At 37.1% G+C, this 24,748-nt stretch overlaps 1 protein-coding gene across 1 annotated transcript in view; it reads right to left on the reverse strand.

Annotated features, from left to right (window-relative positions):
* Positions 1–24,748, reverse strand: part of CC2D2A (coiled-coil and C2 domain containing 2A) — a 53,696-nt gene that overhangs the window by 1,949 nt on the left and 26,999 nt on the right. The window contains exons 18-31 of the mRNA XM_009482598.2: positions 21,736–21,828; positions 19,656–19,747; positions 17,758–17,925; positions 16,184–16,289; positions 14,678–14,787; positions 14,462–14,558; positions 13,175–13,273; positions 10,368–10,544; positions 6,460–6,663; positions 5,891–5,980; positions 4,956–5,069; positions 3,256–3,390; positions 828–950; positions 149–207 (exon numbers count right to left, since the gene is read on the reverse strand). Of these exons, the coding sequence (XP_009480873.2) occupies positions 149–207; positions 828–950; positions 3,256–3,390; positions 4,956–5,069; positions 5,891–5,980; positions 6,460–6,663; positions 10,368–10,544; positions 13,175–13,273; positions 14,462–14,558; positions 14,678–14,787; positions 16,184–16,289; positions 17,758–17,925; positions 19,656–19,747; positions 21,736–21,828 (1,667 nt within the window). The remainder of the gene's footprint in view (positions 1–148; positions 208–827; positions 951–3,255; positions 3,391–4,955; positions 5,070–5,890; positions 5,981–6,459; positions 6,664–10,367; positions 10,545–13,174; positions 13,274–14,461; positions 14,559–14,677; positions 14,788–16,183; positions 16,290–17,757; positions 17,926–19,655; positions 19,748–21,735; positions 21,829–24,748) is intronic.

Below are 24,748 nucleotides of genomic sequence, written 5' to 3' on the forward strand. Positions count from 1 at the left end.
GTTCCTGATTTTAAGCCATTCTCAATTCCTAGCATTTAAAGCAGGTTTTTAGGACCTAGGAGTGAATATCCTTGAGGAATGTAGGAAGGTGCTCCACCTCTGGGATCACCGCTAGCACTGACAGCATTTGTTTCAGAGGTAGAATTACCTGCCCTGTAGTTCCACCGCAGCAGCCTTGTCCGAATGCTGATAAACTAATTCTTCAGGCTAGCAATAAATAAAAAGTTTAAATATTAAAAAGCACAATCTCTTCCAGGAATGCAGCAATGCAACTTCAGGAGTTACTGCCTTGATGGTGCTCACATGTTTTTACAATTATGCTACAATAACCTATTACTCAGTAGAGACACAATAAAAACATTGATAGATGTTTGTGTGTAATGCTGTTTTCTTTTCCCAGTAAACTTCAACTGTTTATACCTTTGATAAAGTAGAAAAATTCCTGTTTGTTTACTAAGGATGTGTGTACAGCTTGAAATAATGCCTTCCTAGCTCTAAGACAAAAGTTGACATTTTCTTTGTAATACCAAGCTAGTTCTATTGGATAGGGTTGTGTTAACAGTGAAGTAAATGGGACATTTAGAGGACAACATCTGTGCATTCATTCTGTATAAAACCAAGTACTTTGCTGTATTCCTGCTTTCATTTATTAAGGAGTGCCTGGGAAAATTTTTAAAAAAACCCAATACATCATATTATTTAAATACCCAATACATAAAACCCATTACCTAATTACAGAAATATACTCAACCACAGAAGTCTCTTTCTTTATACTAAGTCTGATTTCTCAACCCCTCAAGTGAAGTTGGTAATAGATACATTAATACCTGGATGCTGCAGAGCCCAGGGTATGGCAAGCTTCTTGAAAAGAAAGACTTCCACAGTTTTGGTTTGCTGATATCAAAATTAATCCTTACTGGGGAATCATATTCTTGCATATTAAACCAAATCTACAAGAAAGCAAGTTTGTTTTAACTTTCAGCATATAATCACAGCTATGGAACACATTCCACTTACATTGTGATAAAATACTATATAATCCTGACCTCCTATAGCAATTAATTACCAGTATGAGTTCATATGAAACAAAGCAATCTTGTATAGTCCCAGCTGATGTGCAACTTTTGCATTCTTGCATCAAAAGGGAGGGTGCTGGTCTGTCATAGGTTCTGCTTCCGAGTATGGATTGAGACCAGCATATGAACAGAATTACTGTCTGCAGTTGGCACCTCTTCCTGTTGAATCTTTGCTTTCTCTGGTATTTTCTTTTCAACACTTCATCTACCATGCACCATAGCAGTTTTTATGCTTTCAGAAACTTTCTGCTTTTACCATCACTTCAGCATCATCTGGTGTCGCAGTACAGTATACTCCAGAGTTTCTTCTGCTGTCCTGCGCTGCATTTCCCCCCCTCTGGATTGCTACGCCAATCTCTTCTGAATTCTGATGAAGTTCTTCCAATGGCCCAGCACAGTGCAGCTGTTGCTGTGATGCCTGGTAGCCTGCTGCACCCCAGCACCATTGATATTTCAAGCTTATGATGCAGAAGATACGTAGATATTGCAGACATGCACAGGCCCTACATCTGTTTTGTCATCAAGGGGAACCCATGTCTTGCACTCGACTTCTTCACAGACACGCGCTTTGGTCTGTGTTTGAGCCTAGTCTGACACATGCAAAAGCATAGTAGGCTTCTTGTTCAAAACAACCTTTAAATAATTACTGCTAAGGCTGCAAAATGTACCAACAATTAATATATAAATGTACTAATGAACACGTAACCATTTGTAACTGACGGCTCTGTGTACAGCCTATATGACGCAGCACAGCTGGTTTTTCCCATTGGATACGAAGTGGCATCGCTCTGCTGGCAGCGCACCTGCTCTGAGGCACATGTGGACTGAAAGATGTTGTTGAGCTCTGCAGTTCAAAGTTAGCTGATAAGGTTGTCAGTGCTGAAGTCCTTAGTTGCTTCTTCCAGCAATCAACAATTAAGTTACATTTTCCTTAACTGTAGGTTTAGTACTACTACAAAAACAACAACAAAAAAATCTCCAAACCAATTCAACCACTCCCCAGAACACTTTGAGTGAAAGACAGAACTGACACTTCTAAAATAAATATGCTTTAAATATGCTTAAATTCTCATCCAAAGCCTTGCGTTTAGAATAAAACCCCAGAAGATTAAAAATCAAAACAAAACTTGCAATGCATGGTGCTTGAAAGGACTTCTCCAGGTATGTTTTGAATACAGAAATAAAAGCGAATGTTTGGTATATTTTGGTGCACAATGGAAGCCTGACTCACTGTTTTCCTATAGCAGTTCCAAAAAACTGAGCAGCAAACTTTTAAACTCAACTTCCAGTTTTCATTCAAATAAATCCTGGGGTTCTTTTTTTGAACTCACCTTCTGTTTCCTCAGTTCCAGACTCTCACACATCTCTCTACCTTGCCATCGTGTCCCCCTTTCTGTCCCCAGGAGCTGCGAGGGTTGGCCTCCAGCCAAGCCAGGGAATGCTGCTGGCAGGAAAATGCCCAGGGTTTCTGTCCCTCCCGGACACAGGCTCAGCTCTGCCCTGTGCTGCGGCCTTTGGTTCAGCTGCCCTGAACTGCACAGCTCTTATAATGTCTTCTCTCTCCTCATCCCCGCTGCTATCTCTCAGAGGCTTTCCAGCCACACAATGAATAATATATTGTGAACAGGCACTAGTATTACCTGTATTTTATAGCAAATAAACAGGAGGACTTGACGCCAGGCAAAAAAAAAAAAAAAATCAATACAGCTTTTGTGCTTTGTAATGCCAGCTCTGTTTCGCACATTGGACCATTCAGGGCTGTGCCTACCATTATGTATGCAACTCAATTAACTCATTCCAACATGCTTTATTTTTCAGTTTTCAGTTACATTTCACCTGCAAACTATTAGCTTTGCTGAATTACTACTCCTCAGCTAAGCAGTGGTAAACTGAATGTATTCTTAGGCCATCCAAGTTGGAAAACATGTAAGTAAAACCCAGTAACAAAAATTACATGAATGGATGTCATGATCCACCTAAATGCTGATGTAAAAAAAAAAAATTTTTCTTATTTTAAGTAAAGTAGCTGAAAAACCTACTTAAGATTGAATAAAATCACGAATAACATGACAACATAAATATAGTTACATTGATGAACAAATGATGCATAAGGTCAAGAAAAATACCAGGCTATCAGCTCTTATGTGTATAGAAATGTGGCAAGACTGGGTACACTTACATTATCACAGCTGATCAGACAACACACATTTTGTAAGGGGCAGAAAGTATCATACTGCCCATAAAAACATCCAGTACTGGGATTCCAAATTACATATTGACTTTGTTCCAAAGTTAATACATATGCAGTTGGTCCCTAGGAAGGAAAAACAAGAATGAGAAAAGATGTTTTAAAACTGGCTACAAGGACAGTAAGTTTTGTATTGTTTGGAATATTAAATTTTTACTATTGAGATTAACAGTACTTTTTGGGGCAAACTGGTTGGAAGAATTTACAGGTTCACTACCATTCAACTAACACACACTTGCATAACAATGTGTTCTCTATCTCTTACATGGCAGAGAAATGTTAGACATACACAGCCCTGAGCTATTCTTAAAATACAGATTCTGAAAGTTGACTTGGTTCAGTTAGAAACTGATGTGAAGTTCCATATACAGGAATGTTTAATGTATGCCACTTCAATATCAGCATGTCTTACTTGGCTACTGCCACAGCTCCCATCCACAGGCAACCTCTGAGTTGAAGGACTGCCGCCTAGGCAGCACACTTCATGCCTCATCCATCAGCCTTCCCTCATACAGGCACGTAAGGAATTTCCCAGCTATCTTTTTATATTCTCTATCAGGAATCCCTAAACTGCTCTTCTATTTTCTTGTTATCTCCCACATTTTCCAGGTACCTTGAAATACCTAGAACAATTCCCCTCCTTACAGCACGTGTAAGCTGAATGCTTTATTAAGGACTACCATCTCCATCAGATTTGGAGTGGAAGGAATGTACCCGAGTACCTGTTCCTGCCACTGCAATATCTGAGAACGTGCTAAAGAAACTAGTCTTGACAGGGATTTTTACCAAAATTCTGTTCAGCAAAACTTTCCCACGTGCTTGGTAATTTAAGATATTAATGGTGGAAATCTGCATTATAAACAGTCTTACCATCTCTTTGAAAAGAACAGTATTGGTTACTTGGAAATCTGCGTGCTTCCCTGAGAACAAATGGATCTCCCACGGGGCAAACCAATCTAAATGTTTTAGTTCTTAGCCAGTCTAAGCCAGATTGCTGCCACAGGGGGCTCACAGCAATGACAAGGTAGGCGGCAGCCCAAGGCAGAGCAGACTGCCTAACCTGCCTGTATTACAGAACGCAGATGAAGACTGACTGGTCGAGCCTGAACAGATCTATCATTACTCTTGCTGCAGCTTTGCCATCAGCTGGGAGAGAACCAAGGGATGTGTACGTACCAGTAAGAATCCCTGTCAAGCCCCTAACCCTCTCCCGCCACCTCTCAACCTTTACCCAGCCCCACCCCGACTCTGTCACAGGCTGTGTATTCAGGATGTGGACACTGAATGGACTGTCTCCATTACCTTTGTCCCAGATGCACCATTTATACAAGCTCAATTCCAATCAAGGTTTACAGATGCTTGGTATTGTACTATGAGGACGACAGCTACTACCAGATTAAGCACGGAAGCATGCATCCAGGAAAAAAAAACCCAGATGATATTAATACTAAGATACACTTTCAACTTTTTTTTTTCCCCCCTCTCTGGAAAGAAGCCGTTCCAGCAGCACCAATGTTTAGATAACTTCCCGGAAAAACATGCCAGCAAGAAACAATTCTATCCATTGGTGAGAACCAAAGACTTCAGAGGATAAAAGTTAATATTCAGACCAAATGAAAAAATCCTCTTACCTCAGGAATAGCATTTCCAATGATAAGCCAGGCTTTTTTCCCCATACCAAGAAAATAATTACACAAGAGCACAGCATGTTCTTCCTCATCTCCCGCCAGAAGATACAGAAATTGCTAATTGAGATGATACAAAAAAATAAATAAGTCTTTCTATGCAGTTATCTACCATATTTTGAACTTACAACATTTAGTAATATTTCTTAACACTTCTGAAGCAAAAGAGTCCTTTCAGATCTTTGCAACTGATCTTTATTGTTTATTGGGCACTGCTTCAACATGCAGGATGAAGAGTGAATGCTGTGAAAATCCACGATGCAGATCCGAGATTTTACCACAAGAACCAAGGTCTTTGTCTTTTGAGTTATTCTGAATTTTGTAGAAAAGTTCTGAGATGGTAAAAACATCATCTATGATTAAGTTAATGTCTGCTGTTATTCTACAGATGACAGGATTTATTTGTATGTTACAAAGAACACTAAATCTCCCATTATTGCTGATGTTACATACAATGTTTTTTTCTGTAGTTCCTTGGAACTACAATGATCAATTTTAAGTCTATTTTTTAAGTCTCCATCAGTCAGCATCCTTTCACTTGTGCGTGACTAGCCATTTTGGATTGTTTTATAACTGAAAAAAAACCCAGAAAAAGCTTAAAGCCCTAAGCATTTTTAGGGTCAATCAATTGCAACCTATCAAAGATAAAAATTTTGGCTCATATAAGGATGAGCAGCTTTTCTCAAGCTTTGGTCCTCATTCTTTGAAATAAACAGCTTATAAAGAAAAATAGTCCTCACAATAATAGAATCACAGAATAATTTAGGTCTGAAGGGATGTCAGGAGCTCATCTAGTACAAACTCCTCCCGGAAGCAGGGGCTGCTAGGAAGTTACATCACATTCACGAGGATAAAGATCTTCTGTTTAATGCATTACTTACATCTGATGTACTCCATAAATCACAAATTCCAGCAAATGACACACTATCTGGCAAAAAAGGAATCAAAGCAACATATCGAGCCACCAATTCCTGCAAGAAAACAAAACAGAGCAAGTCACGCCTTCCATTCACGACACAGATGCATAACAATAGTAGTACTATACCAGACGTGAAGCATAGGGCCATTTCCACAGATATCAATGACAAAACACTGACTAACCTCATTACAGTATAGCTAGCTCATTTTAGAATTTATATCAAAGACTGATATGATTTACTCCCATGGAGGTTTGGTATAATTCTTTGTCTTTTAAAGGACAATACACATTAATATATCTATTATTTTCCAGAGAAGACAAATACCCTTTTCCAGCATCATTATTGATAGACTGTGTATTACACACAGTCATTACTACTTCATTTTGTATCTCTAGTTTTTCCCTTACAAAAAGCGTAGCTATACAGCAAACACAGAAAAATGTTATGTGCCTATGTGCACACGCAAACACACACACACACATTCTGAAATCTATATCCCAGAAACTTCACTATCTTTTCTAAGTACTTACTGCTGCTGTTTGAGAACTATTTGGGACATCATCAAGAAGCTCCTGTGGTGGATTCAGGGGTTTGATATATCTGGTAATAAAAACTGTTTTCCCACTGAGGTCAATTACAGTTGTTAGGCATTGGCGGCTTGGAAACTTTGATGTACATTCCGCTTCGTACTTTTCTGCTGCCTGGAGCAATTTCTCGTCTTCTTGGGTATCAAACTTCAAAAGACAGTAGAATTTATACAAAAAGTAGTTTCATTTATAGTTTGGGCTTAAGTCTTTACTGTATTTGGCCTTCTTTCACCATTTACAGGAGCATAAAAGGAGTGCAAGATTCTTTCCTAAGAGCATTTTGAACTTGCTTGTAGTACATACATTGGCTCACAGACGTATAAGAAAGGTCAAGGTAATGGAAAATCAAGCAATTTGCATTTACTTATGAATGCACATAATGACCTCTACCTGTAAGATGGCTTTATTAAAGTACTGAAAAATGTAGTGAAAGTTATGGCCAAGTAAAACTGCAAGGATGAGTATGTAACATCACATATTAATTCAAAGGTAAACAATTATGGGTAGGTACTAATCCTACATGCTGTTCACATAACACTCCATTAAAACCACAATTGAGGTTATGCACAAAATCCCAGAAATTTTTATATAAATAATACTACGACAACCCTACGCAATGCCACAATATTTGCAGAGAAGGTCCAAGTAATTTTTAGATGAATCCTGGTAATTCAGACTTGTCTAAAATTTTAATGGTTTTAGAAGAGATTTTCCAGAAGCAAAGCTAGGACTCTAGCACCTATTAATTATGTCAAAATGACAATTATTTGCTCATATGTCACCATCTTTTAAAGGTATTAGGATCAGTCAAAAGAGTGTTTTTCATCTACTTAGAATCCCTTGTATATTTCTAGTGGTGCTGAGAATTAAAGCTTCATAATATTTTTGTTCAAAATAAACCACTTTGTCCTTTGTTACCCTTCTTCTCAAACTACCCAGAAGTGGAACAGCTGGGCAGGGCCCTGCAGCTAGACCTCCCAAGTCAGCAGAGAAGGCACACAGTGGTGATTCTTCTCAACCATAATTAACAGCGGAAATAGACAGCCTCTGGCACTTTGTAAATTTAAATGTAGTAATTCACTGCAAATATTACTGACAAATAAACAACTACTATGCCAGAGTCAAGTAACACAATGTGCAAAAAGATTGCTGAATGGCACAAAATCAAGCCAAATCTTAAACAGGGAACAACACGAATATCTCAACTCATTTAATTTATTAATATTGTACCTTCTTAAGCATTTCATTCACCTATACAGAGATTCAGGAAGGACAGCAACAAAGAGAGGAAAAATAGGTAAAGAAACAAAAGTATCATAAGATTAAACTAAAATTAAGCTTAGCATCCTAAAACAGTACACAAGTATTTGAAATGACCTAACTACAGAAGGAATGGCTAGAAATAGGAACAAAGGACAGCAAAAGTATTTAGTTAGTTTTTGTCATTTTATGCCAAACACTTTCTATAATATGTATATGTTTACATTTGGGGAGTTGCCGCACCGAATAATTACTTTTTCGGTCACAGTCAGAATACACGCACATGTCACTTTCAGTAATGTTTTTATGTACAGATTTCATTAGATAAATACCACCTAAAATTGAACAGTCTCTTAATGAGTTTGGTCCTGCTTTACTGAGTTTCCTCTAACATGAAATTGTATTTTATTGTTTTCTATTCATATTGCTTTGAAAAAAAATGGATTATTTGAAAATCCTGTACAATATTTGCTAAAGAAATAATTTGGTTTGGCTTAGTATCCAAGGTAAACAAATCATCGGCTGTGAAGTAAAATTTTTATAAGATTTAGAAAAATCTCTAATTCAAAGAGCAAACAAAAATCTGACAAAACTACTGATTTATTAATCACAACTGTTTTTTCACTGCTCTTCAAATTTTAGAAAACAGATCTTACGTACCAATAGTTTTCTTACCTCAGCAACATTTTCCTTATTCCTGGTTTTACTTTCAATGCACTTCAGTGACAATGCATACTTTTTGGTACAGTTTAGCTTTGATAGAATCATAGAGCACCCCAGGTTGCAAGGGACCTTGAAAGACCATCTGGTCCAACCTTTTGTGAGAAAGGGAGCCTAGATGAGATTATCCAGCACCCTGGGGACTCTACCATGTCTCTGGGGAGACTGTTTGGGTGAATGATTGCTCTCACTGTAAAAAATTTCTTTCTCATATCAAGATAAAACCTCTCCCCATGCAATTTGTACCCATTGCCCCTTGTCTTCTCAACGTGGCTCCTTGTGAGGGGAAGCTTTGACATGTAGTATTTCTTGCTACTTAGAACAGGACTCATTTCCTGTGTTGTGATTTAGGGTGCTATGATTCTTTGCTGCATCTTCAGAATGGAAGGTACTTCAGTCTCCTTCAAGTTCTTTATGTCTGAGTTTTGGCAAGGGGCAGTTAGCTCCTACTGTCACATTTGAAATGAAAGAGAACTTATGTCAGAAAGATCTATGACTTTAATAAAATATGCTGTTTTTTTCCCTCTGAAGTGTTCAAATCAATTCTAAATATAGCTACCAAACTGCACCATTTTACTAAGCATTAATACAATACACAGCCTTTTGGTCACTAAGCATCAAATTACATTTGTGCAAGAAATTCTGAACTCATTATTTAAAAAGGTGAAGATTCGCAACATATAGTCCATAATATTTTACAATAATCTCACCCCTTATTTGAATTTCTATGATTTTTCTTTTGCAACAGTACTGGAGACAAGTCTTGCTCTAAAGAGAGATCTATTTCCTTACAAATTCAGTACTTTTTTTTTTCCCCAGCAACTAATTACTGTATGTGAAGATTAAGACCATGAAAATCTCGAGTAAGGTCTCATCTATTAAAGGTGCATCAAGGCTGTTAAGTTTATATTTATGATTTCGAGTCCTAGTAATAATCTTATCATTCAAACTAATTTACCTTAAAAGGCATCCATGAATGCACTGTATTAATTTTCTTAATTTTCAACAATACTAAATTGTAACAATTCCCACAGTATTGCAAGAGAGCAAGAAAACACAGGACCGGATAGTTTCCAAGACTATAATTTAAGAGGAAAAAGGGTTTTTAGAATGCATCATACAATTTGATATTTATTCTGGAAAAGAAATTACCCAATGATAGACCTTTCTCTCCAGTTCCTGTTTGTCTCTAATAAGTGACCAGTGTAGCACTGAATTGGAAAAGAATGAACTGCTGCTGTTTGTGCATGAAAAACATACATCCTTGCTGAATGGATCTCAAAATCATTGCATAATGTTACATAAAATAGCAAGCGGTGTATGCATTTTAACTACACATTGTTGTTGTTAGTGTAAGGCACTTCTGGTTTAGTAAAAGAACTGAAAAAAATAACAGCTGCTATTTAGAAATAATTATCTTCAAGACTTGGAGGCATGCATGAAGCCATAAATAATAAATGCTGTATTTGAATAGTATAAACACAGAAGCAAGAAAATACTGTTTGCACCTGCCACCTCCTTTTCGCCCACTGTTCACAAATACTCACGTGAATACTTTATTGTTTACAGAAGTAAATGGGAAAATTACATGCTCACAGACAATGAATGCAAATCTGCTTCCTATTAACACTGGAACTAGATACCTGGTGAAAGTTATTTCTCATGCATTACGTGTCCGTCTAACTTAATGGTGCATCCAGTTAAATTGAACTGAGCTAAAAAATTTGAAGCAGAACACTCAGAATTTGTATTAATGTCCTCCTGTACTTGTATTCATGTCCTTTGGTACATGACGCATACCTATTTATACGCATCTCAAGAACTGCATCACTGGAAACAAAAAGCAAGAATATGAAGTACTGATTAGTTACCTTTTCTCTGACTGACTCTCCAGGAATGAGCTGTGGTTCAATAGTAATAAACAGTGTTATATACGAGCTGTCACTCAGATTTCGCACAGAATCATAACCTCTCTCGATTCCCAGGTTCTTTTCTTTGCTGTAGCCAAGGAGGACTGGAGGAATATCCACCTTAAATGTACCATCAATCTACAACATATACAGAGAAACACGTCTCATTAGAAGCATAAAAGCAAAACTTCCTTCTAAAATACATTTGTTACCTGTATTCAAGTATTTTATTCCTTTAATTTATTAATCTGAGTTATGAAACAATAAAATGAGAGAACATGACATATATACTGATTAACTGTGGAGAAAATATGAGACATCTCATTGTTAAATGTATTAAGTACAACTGGATTTCAGCCTGTCCTGCATATTATGGACACTAATATTTAATATAATGGAAATCATACACACTAGTTCATAGAGAAAGAAAGAATGCCAGCCTTTCACTGTTTTTCTTTCAAACAGCAACCTCCACATGGCACTATTTACCTGGAAAAATGACAGAATACAGGTTGCAGGACTACGCTTCCGAAGGCAGCATCACACCAACAGGCCTTTGCCTATGTTTGAGTGACGTGGGAATGATGCTCCAGCGTCTCACAGATGGACACCTTCCATGCAGAAGCTGCAGATGCTTCCTGGGTGCAAGTGGAACTGGGCCCATTCAGCCAGCTTCCATGGAAGAGTGCTCTGACAGACTCACCAGCCCTTTGCACCTCCCTCTGCCACCACAAGCAGAAGGTAAGGTCTTTCTGAAAGATTGTGTCAGACAAGAGATGGCATGCCCCACACCTGCTTGGGCAAGTCTCAACAGTGGAAGTACATAGCTTTAAGAAAAAAGTGAGAAGATTAACTTCCTGATTTGGGCTGAATTCTGATGACTGCCATCAGGAAGGACATCTTCAGTGGATGTGGAAGACGAACAGATGACTCACTGGGCTGGCCCATCAAACATTTAAGAACAAAATTAAGTTTTGATGAGGAGAAAACTCTAAATAAATCTCTCGGAATTTCTGCTGCAGTATAGTGGAACGGGATAAGGAAATGCTTCATTTGCTACTGAAATGTAATTGCACCTTGATATAACCGCTGGACTGATCAGGCTTTTTCAAATTCAGTAAGAAATCCTGTTCAAATGAAAAGAATCTCTAATGCTGGGAAGATCTATGCAGGCACGCACACTATGCTTAGGGAATCACAAACTGCAACACCTCCTCAAAGAGAGTCAGGAGTGCATCTGACAGGAATACGGCAGCTACTTGAGTTCTACAACAGAAAGACTGATACACCAACAAGAAATATGAAGAACAGAGCTTGACATCAGTATTGGTAATCCTCAAAGATGGATTCCAGGCTGTGTCCTTCACTACGTCTTGGTAAGCAGCCTGTTAAAATGTCTAAGTCTGCCCATTAAGTCTCTCAAGGCTGTGAGCAGACACACTTCTTGGGTGAATTTCATGGATTCAGCATGGAACATTTCCCTAAAAAGAGTAAAGGATCTTGTTCTTTCTTGTTTGTTGACCTGTAACAATGGTGGTCACATTATGTGACATCGTCTGCACAGGATGCCCAAAGACTCATGAAAAGAAGGCTACACCTTTTTACTACTTGCATCTTCTTTGAAGTCAATGAAAGTTTCATTCTGTAGGGCACCACAACCCTCAAACACCTAAATTCATTGATTAACCTCCCAAGTTGAAGATAGCATATTATTAATGATCTAGCAGAAGCAAGTGGACTGTCACTGGTTAGACACACACTGTCCAAAATTTCTCAGCAATGAAAAGAATCCCATGTTTTCTTGAATCCCACAACAATTATGTTCTGTTATGCCTTGCCAACGGAGAGCCCAAGAAAACCATTTTGAACTCCAAGCACTGCACTTAAATTAAATGAGACCTCTACAGACTTATCCTTCACTCAAAGAATCCAGGAGGCTCACACTATGTCTTAAAGCCCTTAAGGTTCTGAGAAGTGCCCCATATAGCTAGAGAAGAGCCAATTAATGTGTCATTAGGTATGCGACTGATGTCAGAACCTTCATGAAGTAAGAAACTGAGACTTTTATGATATGACGACTTGATCTACACATGAAAGTAACTGCCCGGCAGAAAAGAGTCCTACAGCAAGATTACAGTATGATAGGACTATTGATGTGAAAAGTTAGTTTCCTTAACCTAAGTCCAGGATGGGTGGCTGGACAAAAAAATGCCTTTCTCCTACAAAGAACTGCATGCTTTACTATCACTCCCATGACTAATTGTTGATATCTCTTGAAGAAAGCTTCTCTCGAAAAGTTCTAAAAATGGAGGAAAGAAGAGATTGGGAGAGGCAAAGGTGAAAATTTGGTGATTCATGAAAAGTGTGAAAAAAGAAGAGTGAGGTCAAGTTTCCTATCATCTATCTAGGTGATATTTCTATTCCTAGTTCACCTATCTAGGCTGTGCAATACCAGAGATCTCAAAAGCCACTGACAAAACCATCTAAAGAATTTGCCCTTTTAACCTCATTACTGAAGGAAGCCAGGCTGCTTTGTCAGTGTGGAAGTACGTTTGTCTATCTCTTCTCCCTTCAAAACATTGAACTTACTGGCAAATACTCATGAAATTTGACAAAAACCAGTGGTTTCAAAGACATTTGCAAACAATTCCTTACAAATAAACTAACAGATACAGAGAACATCATTAAATCTGACATTCCATTACCAACCCCTTTCCATTCTCCAGTTTTATATTTTAAGAGATTTACTCCACGTGATTGATACTTACCCTCGCTTGAAAATATATTGTAGTAAATGGAATCTTAACGCATCCCAGCCAGTGTCTCTCAACACGAGTGCTGATTCCACTTCCTCTTTCATGATCATCCTATTCAAAAGTTGCCCAACATAAAACTTTGTAAGACAGCTTCATTTCCTTTAATGCCATCAACAATTTAATCAAGGCATTAGTAAAAATTCTGTACTGGTTTAATAATTTACTATAAATAAGTTCAATTACTAGTATGACAATGATTATTCTTCATGCCTTTCGAGCATGCCAGATACTGAACAAATAAAAGAACATCATGGTCCATGATACAACATGCTTGCCCTTCAGGGTTCAACTCCTGTATAACCTGTGATGGAGAATGCAACAATCCAACAAGGAGTCCTCAAGAGTCTTCTCAGACAAAGTAAATTAAGCTATGGTCTTCTAATGAAATACTTTACTAGTATTTAGAAAAGCTTTTGGAAAGTAAAATTATATGAAAATCTAACTAAACCCTGTGGAATGGAAACATTGTTTTCATGTGTATTGCCTACCAGGGATTTCCAAATCTAGTATGATCAGCCTGCAAGTTATTTTAAAAAAATTCTCTAAAGGCTAGAGTTACATCTGAGTTTCAAGTCTGTATCTTTCTTCCTTCTGCTGCATCAAATTTCTTTTCAGTTTTGAGGACAGAATTCTGTTCTCAGTGAAATGTGTGCATTATTTATTTCTGGGTTATATTTTCAAAGAATGTTGCTGCTATTTTTGTGTATGCTGAATTGACTGGGAAAGCTTTCACTGGTTTCAACAGGGGAAGGAGTTATGCCAACACTGAGAGCTTACAAAAATTTGTTACTAGTACTTGCAATTGTTATCTCATTCCAAAAAATTAATATATACGACCAAAAGATTTTTTTCCACCAAACAGCTTGTAAAACAGGACAAGTAAAAATCCTGATTAAGTTTAAGAATAGAATTCGGATTGCAATTCATATGTAGCCTCTCAATTTTAATATCTCCAATTTCATGAAATATCAGTAAAATAGATTACATACACACATTCAACTCTAGCAGCAGATTATACAGTACAAGCTTCACTTGTACAGACAAACATTAATACTGTAAAGACTGCTCCCTCTAACAATCTTGTGGTATTGACTAGATATAAAACTGTAAGGAATGACAAAATAGAGAAAAAAGAGGCACAGGAGGGTGAAAGCTGTTACACTGAAAAGTCTTATTCTGTCGACTTCAAAAAGCTCATAATATTTTGTAATGTACACTGTCATTCAATTATGAACTCACCTCTACAGCATCATGAAGTACTTCATCAAAAACATTAATGAAGACTTCATCCTTCACTGACTGCAAACTGTGGGTGCTGTAGTCACCATTAGGAGCTCTGAAAAGGTTAAATAAAGCAAAAAAGTGATTTGAACAGAACAGGAAAATTTGAATAAATTTGCATGCTCAAATTAAATTATTATTTGTCAGAAATAATTTTATTTCATTTTGCCATACCTAAACGGAAGCTCAAGTTCCTCATTCCAGTTGGGGTTTGGACCCTCTGCTGTTGTTGTCCGGCAGACGGTTCGCTGAAAAGAAACTTCTACAAAAGGACGGACTAAAACCTATAAACAGCGATCAAAACAAAGGAAACAGACCTCTATAAAAACTGAGCAGAACATATTAAATTACACATTGTCATGTATTTAGAAAAATACACGTATACTTTGTGGAGATCAGGTTGGTCCAGCCCAGATAAAACTTTAATACACCTTAAATATTGCATTTCCCATGCTTCTAAGCATTTATGAAGCTTTTAAAAATATTTTATATATTAGCATTTCCAAAAGAGACTGTGTGTTCAGAATACTTGACATATTTATATACACCAGCAAAACCACATTTTCCCCTGAGAGTGGGAAAGCTACTGGCTATCTAATCAAAGAACGTAACTGAAACAGAACATGCGATCCAGACACCAGTGGAAAAAAGTGCACTTGTATCCTCTTATCTGTAATCCAAGAAGCCTACTGCTACAGTCCTGGTTGTCTCTGAAACGGTCCATTATTACAGATAAGCAACTCCTACTAGACACAACAAACCCCTAATGTGATTAAAAATGCCTTAATGGTGCATTTCATTAGCGTTCAAATGCATATCGCAGAACCTTTTCCACTTTTCAAGAAACAATAATTTTGAAGGAAAATCCTAAGAAAAACAGGAAAAAACCCTGAAGGGCTTCCATCTTCATTCAGAAGGCATGCTGAATTTATATTAGCAAGCAAACGTCATTTCAGTATCAGCCATAAGAATGGCTGTGCTAGTTTAGACTAAGAGTGCACCAGGCCCAAAATTCAGGCTATGAAAATGGCCATCAGCAAACATACAGAAGAGTAAGAACAGAGCAGGCAAATATGATATTTTCTCCTATTACTCTTTCAGGCTTCAACTGTTTTCAGATGAAGGCCTTTCCTAAGCCTGTAATGATTTTTCTATTTAGTAACTCCCAATGGATTACTCTTCCAAATACTTGTCCAATACCCACTTCAACGCAAGCAAACCTCTTTAGTCCAGAACACATGTAAGCAACTTCTCTGGGCACCTACTAACTGATGCACGAAGAATCACAACCTTCTGTTTGTTCTGAACCTAAGTCCTACCAGCTTCATTTTACGATCCCTCACCCTTGTACCGAAAGAGCCAGTAAACAGTCAATGCAGTGTCTCCACAATACTCACGATTCTGTGCCTCTCTACCATATTCTTCCTCCCCTACTCGCAGTTACTGCTATTCTAGCTGAAAAGCCCTACCATTTTGCACTGTACAGTAGCCATTCTGTATTTCTGACATCTGTATCGCCCTTCTCTGAACCTTTTGCAGCTTTACTATCTTTTTGGAGATCAAGGAGTGGGCAAGCCAACCTCACTAATAAGATTATCTTTCTGACGGTAAACGTCACTGTCTGTGGAAAAGAGGAATGCTCACAACTTCACGTAAGAAAATGCTGGTTTTGTAATATACCTGGTTGAATGCCCAATCTGGGCTATCAGTTGGGCTCTGAGCTGACGGAGAGGCTGCAAACATCTCACTAAAGGACCTTGAAGATTTGGATGGCTGTTGAAGTTTGCTATGGAGGAAACAACAACAAGAAGAAAAGACAGAGAACACATTACAAAATATGAATCCCTCACATTCTGTATTTACCATACAGAATTCTGGAAATACTTGTGATATTTTTATGTTATGACTTTAACCTTGGAAAGATATTTATTGAATCAAATAACACAAAAAGAATGCCAGAAAGGGGTAGCAAGTGTATAGCTCTTGTAAGCCTCACTGCAAAAGAGTGCTTTGTGCCCGAAGGCTCTCTTTTCTGAAGAGCTTATCAAGCCCAGACTTCTTTTTTTGCCTCCCCCGTACAATCTCCTTGAGCTACAGGTTTTTCAGTTTAAGAAGATGAATCCCCACAGAATTCATAAACAGTGTAGACTTCATGGTATCCAGGCAAGGCCTCTACGACAAAATTAAACCCATATGAATATTACACAATCGGCAACCCATGAGTGAAATAAAATAAATGTTAATACATTTACTTTTATAGTGTTTCCACTTTTTGTAGTAACACCACAGTAGAGATTATAAAAGAATAACTATTCATGTAGAAAGCAGCTCAAAATAAGATATCATATAATGCAAAAAGACTGGGAGGGTTTTCTGTAATTTATAATGTAGTTATTTTTATGATACTGATAAATGAAATTTTCATCTTTTCCTTCTTGTCAACATGTTTCTAATATGAATTGCTTTTCTCAGTGTGAACTTATTTACAGAAATCCAACAGAACCTTTATTATAGTAAAGAGATAAAACAGAAGATGCTACTAAATTCTGTATGCACAGTAATTGGTCAGCTTCAAAACACCTCCGAGTTAAATGCAAGGTGTGTTCACTCTGGGGGACAGAGAGAGAACACTGGACTAATACATTGCTTCTGGAACTGAACCAGACTGTTCAGAACTCAAGTACCTTTACATGACACAGCATCACACAGTGCAGGCACTGCCTTAATGTGCCTGAAGGTAATGGTCACCTTTAAAATTAGTCAGAGCCAAATTAGGCTCAGTCCATTAAATTAAACAAACAGTTCATGAAGGAAAAGACTAACATGCTACACTCAGGAGGCAAATATAGTATCCCACAACGAAGAACTGTAATTTTTTAATACTTATTTTTGATATGTAATTAAGATATTGTAAATTAAAATTGCCCTGAGTATAACTAGCAGGCTTTCTTAAGGTATAATTCATCTGATATTACCAGAGTTACAATGTTGTCAAAGCTGTAAGTTATCTTTCAGACAGTTTTTTCCTCAAGCAGATGAATGCTGGTTTTGGTAAAACATTAATTTAGCAGTTATTGAAAAATGATCATATTATTCTACAAACTTACACAACAGCTGTTCTTCATTATTATTAATAAAAAGATAAATGTATATATATTTTTATCATGAGGATCAAAACAACATACATGGCGGAATTTCAACAACAGCTGCAACCAGAAAATGAATCTGTACTGGACACAGCCATTTAAACATACCTCATCACTGGTTTTCTCACTGGAATATCATAAGCTCTAATGATGTTCACTAAGAGTTTTATGTCTCCATCTGATAAATTCTGTGCTGTGACCTTCTTCCTTTCTTTTCTTCTTGGCTTTAATGGTCGTTTTGGCTCTGCCAGTTTAAAGAGGCTGAGTCCCAAAATACTAATAATCATAAAACACATATTTAGTCATTTTGGCATAGAATCCAGCATTCTAGTGTTTCCATGACACACATGCAAATTATGCACTAACAAAAAAAAGGAAATATACACTCCTGTTAGTGCCATACAAAACTCTATGAAATGTCAAAATGTTGTAATTTTTTAGTACTACACAATCCAGTTCTGTCTTATATTTTAGGAATTATAACCTAAAATGTGCAAAGAACTTTCTTTTTTTCCCCAAAACTAGGTAAGATACAAATAAGACAATTACACAGCTTCAAGACAGATCTAAACTACAGTGCTATAAACAAGGTATCTAGCAGATGATGACAACCACTCTATGGAGTAGGCAAGAAATCTAATTACACAGCTATGTACAACAAACAATAGGCTATAGAAAGGAAGCAGAATGAATATGCCACAACATACCCTGGACCCTCAGAACTTACAACGCAAGACAAAGCAGAACCAAAGGAAAAAAAAAAAAAACAGGAAAAGAATAAAAAGCAGATGTATGTTTTTACACATCATTGATATTAACTGCAGACATTCCAAAATCTACTTTAAAAACTGATAGCCAATGGCATTATTTCCTTATATATAATAAAAAAATCACAGTAATTACTGTTAAAATAACAGAAAATCATGAGTTACTGAAATATCTCACTAACTAGATGCTTTAAACAAATCATGGTGTATTTTAAATTCACTAACCATATAAACTAGCAAATAGAATCCAGTATGAATTAATATTTATGATAACAAAATATCAATGAAGCAGTTGATTTTAAACAGCTCCAAAAGGTGATTATAGTCTTGTTTGGATTTTTCCTTTCTGTGATGTGAAAACACGAACTAAAAAATAGGATGAACTCTTTTGTAAGAGAGCAAGTCTCTGTATCTCCAGCAGATGGGACTGTTTAGATTTATACTGTTGATTGAAAAAGCTTTGGCTGTACTTTAAGGGTGTCACTTTTATAGTGAACACAACCAACTTCCACATGAAAGAAAAAATAACTCTTTTTCACACCTTGTTTACTTACACAGATTTTAAGTGAGCAATACTAATTAAGAGTCATCTATGCTGTGACAACTGATACATGTCAGAATCAACAAGTATGGGATTTGGAACAAAAATTCAAAGCATGTGCTTAAGTAATAAAACAAGTAATAATCTGAAACGAAGAAAGAAGTAATTTCCAATCCTAGTATCATTTCTGAAAGTAAACTGCATATGATGACATCCAACAGCAGCGAACAGAAATACATGAGAAGTAAAATAAAGAAAATGACCAATAAAAAAAAAAAATCTATTGCACATTATTTGCAGGGCATATGCACTGACTCAAAGTGAGCATCACCTATAGAACCAGTAGTAGTGTTACTACCTCTGATCCTTGACTGATATTTGGAAATCATTCAATCTGGCACCACCTAGGGCTATGATCAGCTCATCAGATCACAGCCTGATGCATTATATCATGCTAAACCTTATTTACATACTGTCAAATTACTTCTGCCAAAACCAGATTTTGTCTTAAAAAAGTTTTTACACACTTTGTGTATCAATACACTGCCTGTACTGGCAGAGGTGTGATTAGAAGTTTATATATTATACTGAACACAAAATTGCATCAGTTGGTCACATCAATACACTTTGCAAAAAAAGATCAGAGATGGTTTGACATTAATTATTTTGATTAGAACAAATAAAGATAGCTCCCTTACCCCAGGCTGGGAATCTGCTCTTCATTGACAAGGTCAGAGAGAAGGAAATGGTGTTTTGCTATGAGGAAACGGTTTATTACTGATTCTCGAACCTGTGAATGGGGAGGGAGAAGCAGCAAATAATTTTTCTAATTTCTGATTACTACATTTCTAATTTCTAATTTTTCTAATTACATATCTAATCCAAAACCACTGCAAATACTTGCATTCTGCCTATTAAACACAAACAAAATATGCAAATACACATTCTTTATTTTTTCCCAGTTTTAAGAGAGTCCTGGTCTGAGGAAAATTTTCATTCCACCAGACCTTTCTTCAGAACATAATATAAGCTCATTTTATGAATACAATGATTCTCTAGAAACATACTGATTTGCCAGATATAAGAATATATGAAAGCATGCATGCAGAAAATGAAGTCTTATCTGCTTACAACTATTCATCAGAAACAATCACAACAATAAATGACACTAACAGACGTCTCTTTTCCAAATGAAGTTGCAGAAGAGCCTGTAGGGAAATCTATATGGTATTAGTTATAGGGAAAAAAGCAACACTTCAGACTGCAGAACAATCGATGAAGCCTGTATTACAAAGACTATGAATTCAGATAGATGTTTGAAATCCCTAGTTCCTTTCATTTCTATGCTGAGGTTGTAGACTGAAGCACAGAGATGAAAGTCTTCCTTCTTCTCTCAACAACTCTGTGGAAGCAGACTAAGTACTGCCTTTGTCCTTTTTTCCTACCACTAGTGCTAGTAACGCCTTTCTATACTGTGTTAATACAAGATCAGTTGCAGAACAGCAATAACAAACAATTTTCTGCAATACATGTCCCTTTGTTATTTTTAAAAGTTTTTAAGTTATTCTTATTATTCTTATTACATCTTCGTGTTGAAGTGATAGGCATATAAAGATCCCATTTCAGGGTGAACTGAATTTCAGTTCTGATGTAAGCAATCTAATTTTCAAGCACATCTGACAATTTAGAAAAGTGTAAAATATCCAGATATTATTCTAAAAAAGGCTACTTGTATTTGATCTAAAAGAGTGACAACTAAAGGTACTATAATTACGTTACTCTGTACTACTATACTATTATACAGTGTGCTGCATAAGCCATATGTTTGAGTACACATTTAAATAACATGCAAAACATATGGGGCTGACACAGACATGACAGCTCTGTTAAAAATAATTTTTTTATATTATCATACTGAATCTGGGTTTTGACACTTGCCTGGAAGATTTAAACTTCATTGTCTGTGATCCTTTCACAAACCATTGTTTCTAACAGACGATTTGTTTTGTCCTACATCAAATCAACCTTATCATCATATTACATGTTTTGCTGGCTGGCTAGGATTTGATACACATTTTGGTATTTCCAGTACTGGTAAGAAACTGGCAGCCATGTTTTGCACTTGCTATTTTGCCAAAATAGTCTGTAATTGCAAACTTCTCTTGGTTATATGACCAATGTTTTCCTATAATTTTCTTCCCTAAGGATTAAAGAGAATGTAATCCTAACAGAATGAACAGACTAGAAAAATAAATTAAATCAAGATAAAGGGGCTAAGATGTTACTCTAACACCACAATGAAGGTAATGTGATGGAAGATATGCCCTCTGCCTCAGGCTGCAGGGCAAGACACTCTGTGTATTGCATTAAATGATTTTTAACAGCCATTAGGGCCACTTTCATGGAGATAATTATGTTCTTAGCATCACAGCTTACAAGAAGGAAACTAGGGAGGAGAGGGAAATCAGTGAATACCTGGGACACAACAGTACAAATCTCTGGGACACTGGAGCAAAAAAGAATGTACAGAACTGCTAGAAAAGTCCAGAATGGCTGGTCATTTTGTATATTGCATCTTTTTCAATAACATTGAGTCATTCACAAACCTCCACTTGTTCAACTAGACCAACTTCAGGCCTAAATTGGATTTTTAAAGATGTCTATAGGTCATGTTTAGAGATAAATCAGTTTTTAGTATTCATGGAAATAAAGCATCCAAGTATATAAGCAACATAGGGCCTAGAGAAATACGGTGGATCCATACTTTTTGCAGCTTACCTTCTGTAGATAGTTGGCAACAACTGCTCTGTGTGCATCTAGGTAATTTTTGCTGTCAATCACATCCCTCTCTTGCAGTCTCTTCTCATAGTCCTAAAGATATTTACTAGAGTTTGTGATTCAATATATATTCAGTGCTTTATTACATACAAGAAAAATGGTAAATATTTCATTAATATTAATGTATGGATCACAGTAAACCAAAACAGATGTCAGAGGTTTCTAAAACTATTTTTAATGCTATGGTATACAGCAATACCATTGCTAAACTTTCATGAATACAGACAAGAATTCCATTAAGTTACAAGATTCATGTGGTTTAAATTACTATGAATAACTTGAAGATTTCCCTCTCTTCTTTCAAAGCTGAACTTTGACCTGCTGCTGTAAACTGAAATTCCATTTGAACTGGAAATAGCTGCTCCTGCTGCAACTGCAATAGGGAGAATCCTTTATAAAGAGAAGCGATGCAGTATTCATGGAAGATGACCTGAAATCTGAACTGTGTTTTAATACACCTAACTAGTTTTCATAGCGTCTAACACTGGAAGAAACTCTACTTTTGGGAGAGTTTGTTGAGAAACAATTATTGAGCTATTTTTAAGTTATATTCAAGAAATAAAGAGATTTAATAGCATAATAAAAAAAACTTTGGTTGTACATTGTGAGAAAGTGAAAACTCTTTAAGCAGCCAGAGTGTGAAGATTTTGCTTTGCCTGAAGGTTGATAAGAGTCTGTAGCCTAACTGAGGGGCTGAGTTGAATACTGGTTACCACCACAGCAGCAGATTTATGAGAAGCACTTGGTTCTTGGGGAGAAGTATGTTAATGGAATATTTCTCACGGTTGTGCTTACTATTCTAGTGGACTACAATGCAAGCTATACTGACAGATGCAACTTTTATTCACAAGTTTAGGGAAGTGTCTGATAAATTAAGAAAAGGCTAGAGCTGACACTCAGCTTCCAAGCAAAACATAGAGCCTACAAGTCCAAGGGGTCTCCCAGGACCTGTAGCTTAATGGCAGTCTGCAGACCAGGTTGGCTTCAGAACCACAGCTAATCATCATGTAAAAGCTACTCAGTAAAATTAATCTTCAGGTCATTTTGCTACTGTTGTTACTTAAAAGAACCTAATTTTTTCCTAAGATGAAGGATCCAGGAAGTGCATTCTGGAAACACACTGCTTCGTTATTTCCACAATAAATCTTTATCTACCTTTTCCAGTGGATAGTAATTACTGTTGAACAACTTCAGATTAGCTGCAAAAGAATAGCTCTTCTGAGCCAAAAATCTTAATTTTTAGGCAGATCTGGTAATGACTAAGCTAGAAGTCCAATAATGGGAGTTGAATGTCTAACCGGTACATGCATATGCATAGCTCCCTTCAGAAGTCTTTTTACTGCAATATGATTTTAAGTACTGCAAATCATTAATTAGTACTTGTTAACTGTTGGTAAACTGCTGGCATTAAATAAACTTTCAGAAGAAATAGGAAAAGATCATAAACTTCTGATAAAACACTCAGATACAGACTGACTGGCTCCTACTCTGATGTCGAACCCCAAATTGAAACTCTTCCCATTTGACCCAAGACACTTGTATTGCTTTATTTCTGTAAATGTATCAAGACATTCTGCTTGCCCATGAGCATGGCATGTCTTGGATTATCAAAATCCTACAGCCCATGCTGCTGGGTTCATTGGTAGAGATGATGGAGCCATTTGATCTGAGGAACACAAGGAACCAAAAATAGAAAGCAAAAGAAGATTTCATAGCAGTACTGCGTATTAGTGCTGAACACTGTGAAAAGATTGAAGAGGATGAATACAACAGAATCACTTTCGCAAACACCACAGTGGGGAAAAAAAGAAGATAATTTCATGGCCTAATTGTATTGGGTGTGGCTGGGATGGACCTGATTTTCTGCATAGCACCTGGTATAGTGCTATGTTTTGAATTTGTGACTGAAATGGTGCTGATAACACACCAGTGTTTTGACTGTTGTTGAGCTGTCCTTGCACAGTGTCAACACCATCTCTTTTTCTAACGCCCCCCCGGCAAGTAGGTTGCGGGTGCGCAAGAAGTTGGGAGGTGACACAAGAACAGCTAACCCAAAATGACGAAATGACCAATTCCATGCCATATAACGTCATGATCAGCAGTAAAACTGCAAGGAAGGGGAACTTAGGGAAGGTAGCCATTGCTCAGAGACTGGCTAGGGATCAGTCTACATCTGGGTGGTGGCAAGTGTCTTTACATCACTTGTTTTTTTGTTTCTCTGTTTTTTTCTTTCTTCTTTCTCTTCCCTTCGCTTATAAAACTATCTCAACCCATGAAGCTTCTTCCTTTTGCTCTACCTATTCTCTACCCTGCCCAGGGTGGGAGGGAGAGTGGAAGTGAACAAGCATCTGTATGGTGCTCAGCTGCCTACCACAGTTAACCAACAGCAGGAAACTTCCATTATCAGGTTTAAGTACAACTATGGAATTTGTCATTTAGGAATAGAGCTAGGATATAGATTGAAAATGTCACTACTGTCAAGAAGTAGAATGCAGTAACTCCTGGTTGGGATAACCTGAGGAAGTATGGGTTTGAATGGACCGAATGGACTGCTTGCTGGGTTGAAAACAGGATGGACAACTGGGTTCTAACAGTAAGGATCAATAGCTCAATGTCCAGTTGGTGTCCTTTAACTAGCAAAGTACCACTGGGATTGATTATAGGGCCTATATTACTCAGTATCTTCACCAGTGACCTGGATGGGGAGACACAATACACTGTCAGCAATTTAGCCAATGACACTTGATTAGGAAGATTGGTTAATACACTGAATGACTGAACCACAGTTCAGAGGGCTCTTGATAATTGAAGACTATGACCACTGAAGTCTCAGTGAAGAAAAGGCAAAATTCTGTATTGAGGGTGGAGTAACTCCATGTGCTGGCACAGACTGGAAAGCAACCAGCAGGATAACAGCCATACTGAAAAAATCTGGGGGTTATGGTTTAATGAC

This window comes from Pelecanus crispus, chromosome 4 (assembly GCF_030463565.1).
Source record: "Pelecanus crispus isolate bPelCri1 chromosome 4, bPelCri1.pri, whole genome shotgun sequence".
NCBI classification, from domain to species: Eukaryota; Metazoa; Chordata; class Aves; order Pelecaniformes; family Pelecanidae; genus Pelecanus; species Pelecanus crispus.